Genomic DNA, 9,749 nt, shown 5'->3' with positions numbered 1-9,749 from the left:
ACTACTATGATGAGGCCACTACATACTTGGCGTGTGGTATCATAGGCGTGTGCTAGTGTCGTAGAGTTGAAGGTAGGTTGAGGGCACTATTATAGTGAGGCCACTGCGTACTTGGCGTGTGATACTATAGATGTGTGCTAGCGCTGTAGAATGGATTGGATTTATATGCCCATAATGAGTTGCCTTGTGACATGTATATTGTCTTATGGCAAGAAAATAAGTGTTGTGCTTAAAGCATTATATGGGTTCCAGAGACTATATGATAGCAAGGTTACCAGATTGTTCTTTATTCATGCTATGGTAAGAGCTTGTTATGTGTGTGGATTATATTGATATTTGTTATGTCTCTATCCGTGATGTTTCATGTTATAATTCTACATGTGTTACTCTATGCTATGATCCTGCCATATATTGTCTGTTATTTTTTACTGAGTCTCAATTATGATATCTCTCACGCTCCATTTCGTTGTATTATACTTGCTGGGCCTAGTGGCTCATTCTTTCTCTTTACATCATTCCAAGAATAAAAGGTTTGGGGGGCATTTGTTAGTTTATGTCATGTTAATGGCTATATTTTTTGTTATTTGGGCTTGTTGTGTTCCCCTTTGGGAAAACCTAATGGAATGTAAATGACAATGCTTATTTTGTTCTGTATGAAAAAAAAAATGGTGGAATCATTACTAATTTTTGTTGATGATATGCATGATCTTGATTGAGTTTTACTCTATTTCCATCTTGAGAGGACTTTCCCTTGGAATTCTTATGCTAACAAGACTTCCGGATGTGAGACCTCATAGTTTGGTAACGGAGCCTTTATATTGGACTTTCAGCTCTCTACATAACTTCTCTAACATCAACATAATGACACCCAAGATTTTTTCTCCAGGAGAGCTCCGTACACATCTACCCCAAACGATCAAGCACTACTAAGACCACCCTCATCTTTAGCCTTGCCTTTACTGGAATGGTGCATAGCAAGAATGAGCCATAAGGCCTAGCAAGTATAATATGAAAAGACATGAGGCATGAATAGGAATCAATAATAAATATCTCATGCACATAAAACCATATGACATATCATGTGAATCCATTCCATATACTCTCATCTCATGCACAAATGAATAAATGCCACTCTTTGAAACCACATAAACATTTATAAACATAACAACCGACACTTAGGGCCCATTAGCTCAACCCAAGGCCTATGCTCACATACACATAAGGCTCTTTAATCCCATTAGCTCAACCCAAGGTCATAGACATATCATACTCCATGAGGTCTTTAGGCCCATTATCTCTACCCAATATCTATGTTTTCATACAACATACGACCATTGGGGCCTGTTAGCTCAACATAAAGCCTTGGTAGACATATAACATATATAACACAACACATGAAAACATGCACATAGAATGCTTCACAATTCATAAGCCCCCATATGGCCCAACATTAGTTAGTTGTCATGCCCATGCATGCACATTTATCCCCCAAAAACATCTATTCAAGACATGGAATCAAAAAGAGAACATCTAATCAACAACATGATTTCGATAGTAAAGGGCTAGTAAAAATGATAGATAGCTCCCCAGCAACGGTCGACTACTTCCCCATTTTGGGGCAAATGGTTGACAACCATGGCTGATTTGTTGACCGACAGTTGCCACACGTAGGCAACACAAAATGGTCGACAACCTCTGGACAAGCTGTCGACTGCCAGTGCAGCCTGTTACCGAAAAACAGAACATCAAGAACCCAAAATGTATGCAAGTTGCAACAAACCTTGCATGATCTCAATCCTAACAAGAAAATCACCATTCCTTAAAAATTATAGGGTGGGAGAGACCCTATTTGAAGTTCCAAAAGGTTCCAACGAAAGCCAACAAGAATCAAGGGAGATTTATAATGATTTCTACTTAGACATTTTGCAAGAACCACTTTTCCAAAATAGAGGGTTTTGATGAATAAACCACATAGATACCTTGATTCAAGGGTTTCTTTGTGTGTTTTCTTTATACATGCACTACACGCTGCATTAATGATGATGATCAAAACAGTGTATTAGAGACAACAGATAATAATCGAGTAAGGCTTGTGAATCAATCAAGTATATTAATCTTTTTAATCGAGTACAAATTCATGTTACTCAAGTAATATATCAATTAACTATATCAAATTAGAAATTGCATTCTCTTAATCGAGTATAAAGTCACATGTAATCAAGTAACTATCTATATCCCATTTTGTAATCGAGTATAATTGTTCTATACTCGAGTAATGATCTCATTTAAAATAAGCCTTAAAGCCAAATCAATTAGGCTTGTCTTTTTAATTGAGTAAAGTTCATTTGTAATCGAGTGAGCTAATTCTGTCTAAAAGATAATTGATTACAAGTTATAATATATTCGAGTAAGCATAAGACTATACTCGACTAAATATACTCTTATACTCAAGTAGATAATGCAAGTTTCTGGTAGAGCAAAATTAGTTGAGTACTTAAAATTTGTAATCGAGTAATCATTTAAATGTACTCGAGTAAATCTTATTTGTAATTAAGTACTTATTCTCTAGAAAGTTGTTGAGTCTTTAGTACTTTGATGTAATTAAGTACTTGAATTTGTAGTCAAGTAAACATTTATTTATACTCGACTAAATTAAGCTTTCCAATCGCATAAGCTTTACAAAATTCTATCATAAAATTTTAATTGAGTATAATTATTTTGTAATCAAGTAAATTAGAAAAATAATTCAATACAAATTTTGTATACTCGAGTAAATGTACAACTTATTTGATTAAATTGTTGTGTGTAATCAAGTAATATCTTGTAGTTTTTGAATTTATAGCCATTATAGAGCATTTAATGCATGCAGTTTCTTCTTTTCGGAGTTTAATTAGAACATTAAATCCTAATGGATATTTTTCAAACAATTTGTACATTAAAATTAATATTCTAACTGACTTGTGAGATGTTGTAAAGACAAAAAATGGTAGCTAGACACAAAAGCTACCCAAAAGTAAGTTTGGTTGATTAAATCCTTGGTTGAGAGCTAAGGTAGTGGAGTAGCAAGGTTGCCAAATCACTCTAAAATTCCAGTGTAGTGCAATCTTTTCTTTCTCTTTACTTTCAGCTTTAATATGTATGAGAAATTTTTAAAATGGTGAAAGCTTAATTGAGCCCCCATCCCCACTTAAACTAATTGTGTTTTGCAGACATATTGGTACGCAAAGAACTTGCGAAGATCAACAAAAACCAGATTTGCCACCTCATTTATCACTCTTTCAAGCACATATAGAGAACACATGATAACTTGAGGAAGATGTTTACATCTAAAGAATGAACAAACAAAAATTGGCTAAAAGATACAGTTGGTAAAAGAGCATCCCAATTTGTTTTGATGTTACAATTTGGAATGGGATTGTTTATGCCCTCAAGGCAATGAGGCCTCTTGTTTATGTGCTTTGTGTGGTGTATGGTGAGAAAAAAAAAAAAACTAGCTATGGGGTACACACATTTGGTTATGGATAGAGCAAAAGAAGCCATTGCAACCTCATTCAATGAAATAAAAGACAAGTTCAAAGAGATATTTGAGATCATTGATAAACATTGGGGTTGTAAACTTCATTATTCTTTGCATGCAAAGGATCGTTTCTTGAATTCAGAGTATTTCTATTATAATTCAAACAAGGACCATGCTACATGTACCAACAAGATGACAAGCTCGATGATCGAATCGGACTTTTCGATGATGAAGTCCAATCAAACTTCATCATCGATCATCAAGAAGCCGCGAATGGGATAAGCCTGGGCTTTATCCAGAGGTGATAGCAGCAAAGTGACGAGATGGTGTAATGGCGATCGGCGTGAGGCGTTGGGGTGAGGTGAAGATAGGATGCAGTGGTGATCACGCGAGACGCTGCAGTGGGGCAACAGCAGGATGCAACAGCGATCGTGCGAGGCATTGTAACGAGGCAACGAGATGATGCATCGGCAGTTGGCAATGAGGCGAGGCGAGACGAAACTTGTTGGAGGCAACCATGGCAGAGGAGAGAGGAGATGGCCAAGGACAAGGGTAGTGAATCTGCAAATTGGGTGAAGGTATTTTTGTCATTTGGTGCATTCAATCATTCTCTTGATAACCTAGTTGTTTGTACAAGTAGCATTTTCATTCAAACATTAAGATGAAGAGGTAATGGTTGGTTTATACAAATGCATAGGAAAGCTAATTCCAAAACTTGCAAGGCAAGACAATGTTATGAAAGAGAAATATCCTTAACAAACAAGTGGCTTGTTTGGGATCTCGATTCCCATGAGACATAGAAAATGAAAAGCATCTTATAGATAACAATTATTTGGTTAATCTTATGATCTCGATCTGCTACTTTAAAATCTAATGTTGAATTGCTTCATACACAACTGAATTGTGGTTAGCATATGGAGTTTCAACTTGAAATTTGCGAAAATTTGTCATTAGAGTTTTCTCTCTCACATGTAGTGCATCCAAATGTGAGAAGAATTGGAATGTCTTTGAACATGTAAGTAGTGTACTTGTGATGAAACTTTTAAGTATGTCTTTTATTTCATACACTACACATCCTAACTTTAATAATTTTTGCACGTGAATCTTGTAGGTTTATAGCAAAAAGAGAAATAAACTTGAGAATCTCGCTTGAATGATTTGATTTATATCAAATGCAATCAGACTTTAATAAAAGATATAAGCTGCGTGACACAATTGACTAGATTTCTTTGAGAGAAGTAAATGATAGTAATAGATGGTGATTTGACAAGAGGTGATCTTGCTAATGGCATGGGAGCTAATGAAGAAAGATTTAATTTTAGCTTAAGAGTGAATAGGGCAACATTGTTCCAATCAAGGGGAGGATGAGATTGAAGAGATCGAGGATGAAGCTATAAATCTAGTGATGATTGATGTTGGCAACTCTTTGCTTGAGCTTAATGATGACATCTATTGAGATTTATATTTTTTTACATATTCTCTACTATCTTTGGCTATGATTATATGAACTTGTAAATTGTGAATGGGTATAATTTATAAAATATACATGAAAAATGGTATTGATCTTTTGTTGAATTTGCACTCTCATTCGTATCTAATTTTTTTAATGATTATTTTTATATTTTTTATACTTATAAAAATTTATATTTTTTGTTTCATTTATTTGCACTTCACTTCGTCTAAGCATGCCCTTCACTTTGTGTTGTGGGCTTAAGCTCTTTAGGATTCTTTTCGTCACTTAATTAGTTATTATCGTGTTTGTGACTTGGACCTCTAACCTTAGCCTCTTACCTTTAGTTTACCTACTAATATTGATGATAGCACATAAAACAAACATGAAATTAAAGACAATCACCTAAAAGTGCTAACTACATTTAATTATTTAGTTCATAAAATCAAGTAATATATCTAATATTTCCCTCATTCCCAATAGGCTAACTGCCCGTTTGAGGTTAGGTCATGACAAAGGGCCTTTTAATTTTTTATATCTTTGCTAGGCCAACGCTTAAAGCAATTTCTTGATACGGTTCCTTTCCCCCTTCCCATACCTTAATTTCTCCTCACCCCCTAAAATTGTGTATAGGAAGAAGGAAACATTGAAAAATACTTTTATATTGCTAGAGGAATACTTTTATCCTTTATGCTACTTTATCATTATTATTATTATTCTCATAAAAGCTCAGTATTATCTGTAATCTAAAACAAATTCTATAATTACATTTATTTTTGTAATTTAATATGATATATGTTTTGTAAATACTCAAAATAATATATATATATATATATCTCTTTAAATCAATCCAATGCTTTGAACTAAGTTTAGATTGTTCCCATGTATTATATAAAAATAAACATATTTTGTAACATGTAATTTATTTTAAAAGAGAAGGGCATAACCACTATTTTTGTTTTTATTGTTTTACAGTTCTGCCCCTTTCCTTAATTATCTAAAAAAAATAAAGTTAGATTACTCTATTTTTTTGTTTTTATTACATTATATACCATTCTGCCCCTACCCTGCCCTACCCTACCACTCTCCCGATCAAAGCCCAAGGCTTGGCAAAATTCCAATAGAATTACAAATTTGCACTTCAATTTGGTTTGAATAGAAAGAAATTTATCATTCAATATTATGAATTTGATTCCTTCTCTTGTCTATATTTGGGTGACCTTTTGCTTGATAAAAATGAAAGAACACGTAAAAAATGAAGTAGAATTATTATGTTATTTGCGTTGAACAATATACCAATTGCTTGATATGAACAATTTGAGAAAAATGGGTATGAACTTTATGGAGATGATAGCGCCTATACACATATAAGATGAAACAGAATTATTATATTATCTACGTGAGACAATATAACAATTGTTCGATGTAAATAATTTGAGAGAATGGACATCTTTGAGGGTGGTGCAGCCCACATCCCCAAAATACAGATAACATATCAACTCTCTGAGGTGAAAATAGCCACAAAACAAGATGGTTGAGCTACCAACTATGGAAGATGGTTTAAATATCATATTTTTTAAGATTCTCTATCTTTGTCGCTCTGCTATGCGCCTCGTATCTCTCCTTAAATTATTTTTATCTATATATACAAAATATTCTCTAAATCGTGTGGGCTGAAGAAAGTCACAGTGTACCCAATTTGGATCGCTTGTGCTGTCTCTATATTCCAGTGCATATCTTTTGTCCTCGGGCACTGCTTTCGCTGTAATCATTGAAACCAATATTCCATCCTCGATTTGGAGTTTTGTCCTCGCCGATTAACACTACCAATTCAGGGCACTGTCGTCTCCTCCATGTTTGGCCACTGAAAGGGTGAAATAAATCAGTACTAGAGTTCCCGCGATTGACCTGGTAAACAGGAGAAGAACAGCCATGCCTTAGCATCAGAATGACAATCATTCTAATTTTACAGAAAACCTGTTCGATGAAAGTCCGGGCAGAAATGGGTGGGCAGTGGACTTACAAGGCGGCGAGGTAAAGGGGGATTCTCCTGAAATGGATGGCCCAGAAGGGGAGGGAACGCCGGAAGCTGGATTTCTTGGCGCTGCTGCCTGTGCCGGGTCGGTTTTCGGCTGCGATGGGTCCGGCGTTGCCGGTGGTGATAATGATGTGGTGGTGGACCTGAGCGTTCATGGGACGATCTGCTGTCCGCACCGTCGCCCGCATGTCGTTTCCAGGTGACTTAGCCCCACCTACAGCGGCTGCAATTTCTACAAAATACATAGCGTTTAAGGGGACGTAAAATTTTGACAAAAGTTCCATTCTCATGCGTGGAGATGAAAGATGGGTTTTGGTGGCGACATTGTTGAAATTAGGCCAGTTATGGACGAAGCGTAACAGATATTGTGAGCCAAAGAGTTAGTTATATGTATTTATTATATATATTAGCATGCACCAATCAAAATATATATTTTAGGGTAAAAGTAAAATAGAAAATATCCTTTTTTTTTGTTTTTACAATTCTATAACACTTGAATTTTCTTAATACAGGATATTATTGGGGGCATTCTTATAAAAATTATAAATAAATTCTAAATATCATGTGAGAAAATTAATATTATATATGAAAAAGTTTTAAAAGATACAAGAGGCTGTATGAAATCTTGAAAAATAGGACTATGTGAAAAAATTAATCTTAAAAGGCTGCCGCAAATGAGGCTCTAAGGCCAGCGCCGGCCTAAGTCAAAGTCGAATTTGAGGTACACCCATACTACGACTCAGATGATAAAGTTTGATCAATTTGTTCAAAAGACCTTGCTGAAGTGGTGAGGGGAGATGGACATGGATTTTGTTAACAACATGATACAAATTAGGCTAACCTATTGAAATCAAATTCGAGCTAAAAGGTTTGATTTATTTGCTCATGAAGTCCATCAAGTATTGTGAGAGCAATTTTCTTCTATTTCTTGTGATTTAGGGATACTTTTAAATCATATAAAATCATAAATTACATTTAATAAGGTGGGAGATATAACACTACCCCACTAATAGAATTTTACTATCTCCGTAATTTTATTGATGCTTTGTTGAAGAGTTAAGGGTTACCATCACCGTTATCTTCTTGTCTAAGTTAACTGCTTTTGGTGGATAAACACAGGGAACGGATACCTTTGGGTGACGATGAAGGGATAACGCCGCCGTCCTTTTCGCTGCCTGGCGGCTGTGACAGCTTTCTCGAAAGGCTCCTCTGCAACTTTTCATCCAAACCAGAACAGAATCGATTATTCTTTAGCCAGTTTCATCAAGCTTTCAACTTTCAGAAAATTTGGGCGAAAGCAAGAATTTGAATCCGAATGAATCGAAATCCAACGCAAGGCAAGTGGTAACGCTTGAAAAAGGCTTTTAATGTCTAAAGGGCAAACGTTTCCCTTTTTCTTTTTTCTTGGAAAAAGAAGAAACAGAGCATCATTTGAAGAGAGAAATAAAGAAAAACTTACTGTAATTCTTGAATTTGCAGTTGCGTCGTGATCGGGGAGACGAGACAAGCATTCCACGTCCACGATGCAGGGATCGGGTTTGAAGTTGGTGAAGTTCAAGCCGTTTGGCTGGTGAGAAACAGAGATTTTCTGGGCACCCCTTTTGTTCGATTCGCAAGCTTTGCAAGAGCAGTGTAAGCCGTTTGTTTGATCGAAAACACAGATTTTCTGGGCACCCATTTCGTCCGATCCACAGGCCTTGCAAGATGAGCCGGGAGCATCAGACCCCATGTCCAACTGCGAAAGAAATTGAATAGAAAATCGGTGAGAAAGCAGAGGGCAATGGAACAGTGGCAAAGAAGGAGCAAAACGACAGCGGCCCAGAACGCGATGCTCACCAACTTGGGAGTTTCCGCCATTTTCTATCAGTTTCCGAGCCAGATAGAAAGTGCCGAGTAGTGGGGGAGATGGTTGAGAAGAAGAAGAAGAAGAAACGATGGGGGAGGGAGAGGGCGGGGGAGAGAGGTTTGTGATCAAATCATGTGCGATGTTTTCGTGGTGTGATGAGGTTTGTTGTAGATCACGCCAAACTCCCTAATCCCTATTTGATAGTTTTCTTCTCTCACAGAATTTAAAGTGTTCGTTCCGTCCGCTGTCTGTTCTTTTCGAGGCTCTCAACGATTTTTTTAGATTTTTAATAAGAACGAAGATTTAGTTAACCTTCAATTTAATTTAATGTAATATTCGCTCCTTATTAAATTTACGGTACTGATATAAAATTAGTTTTGGGTTTTTAAATATTTCCTCTTACGTTACATACTTTTGTCGTCATTGGGAAGTGTTGATTACTTTATGATGTTACGGCCAATGTTATTTTTAAACTAAAAAATAAAATTATTTTTAATATACTAATTAATATTTTAGGTTTGTGAAATTTAAGTTTAAAGTTATATTCATCGCACTTCAATGGCTATAAATATTTGTTAAGATCCTTATCACCCCTAAGTCCTAACTCCTACAGGATTGATTGATAGCCAGTTTAATTAAAAGTAATATTATGCCAAATCTTATCCAAATCTCAGCAGTTATCCTAAAGCATATAGTCAGAATAAATTTGAAAGTAACTTTATTATTGTGTTAAGGCTCATCTTAATTTTAAATTTATTTAAAAACATAAAAATTAAATTTTAAATACCAAGCATTACTAAATGCCTATAAACTTTGGGCATTTGATTATAGGGGTGTGTAAATGTCCATTCAGTTATCTAACCGATTAAAATTCATTAATTGCTTAAATTGAATCAAG

The 9,749-nt window shown here is 35.5% G+C and overlaps 1 protein-coding gene across 2 annotated transcripts; it reads right to left on the bottom strand.

The window, feature by feature from the left end:
- Positions 1–6,335: 6,335 nt before the first annotated feature.
- Positions 6,336–9,110, bottom strand: LOC127793918 (uncharacterized). 2 transcript variants are annotated; one of them, XM_052324707.1, is made up of 5 exons: positions 8,842–9,110; positions 8,465–8,740; positions 8,136–8,220; positions 6,991–7,237; positions 6,336–6,831 (listed from the first exon to the last, which is right to left on the bottom strand). In XM_052324707.1, exons 1-5 carry the CDS (start codon positions 8,860–8,862, stop codon positions 6,687–6,689), a joined length of 774 nt encoding a protein of 257 aa, XP_052180667.1. In that variant the 5' UTR covers positions 8,863–9,110; the 3' UTR covers positions 6,336–6,686. The 2 variants fall into 2 exon arrangements, with proteins under 2 accessions (XP_052180667.1, XP_052180668.1); XM_052324708.1 differs by having other exon boundaries at positions 6,336–6,875; positions 8,842–9,106.
- Between the last annotated feature and the right edge of the window lie 639 nt (positions 9,111–9,749).

The sequence above is a fragment of the Diospyros lotus genome, chromosome 2 (assembly GCF_014633365.1).
Source record: "Diospyros lotus cultivar Yz01 chromosome 2, ASM1463336v1, whole genome shotgun sequence".
Classification (NCBI taxonomy): domain Eukaryota; kingdom Viridiplantae; phylum Streptophyta; class Magnoliopsida; order Ericales; family Ebenaceae; genus Diospyros; species Diospyros lotus.
The sequence above is the reverse complement of the archived record's forward strand: the minus strand, read 5'-3'. Positions and strand labels throughout refer to the sequence as shown.

Bases quoted from the DNA above. Each gene is read 5' to 3' on its own strand.
- LOC127793918 (XM_052324707.1), bottom strand. From the start codon at position 8,862: ATGGCGGAAACTCCCAAGTTG. The intron at 7,238-8,135 runs GTATCCGTTCCC...TGTATTTTGTAG, and splicing joins CCCTTCATCGTCACCCAAAG to AAATTGCAGCCGCTGTAGGT. The intron at 6,832-6,990 runs GTAAGTCCACTG...TCACCCTTTCAG, and splicing joins CCCCTTTACCTCGCCGCCTT to TGGCCAAACATGGAGGAGAC.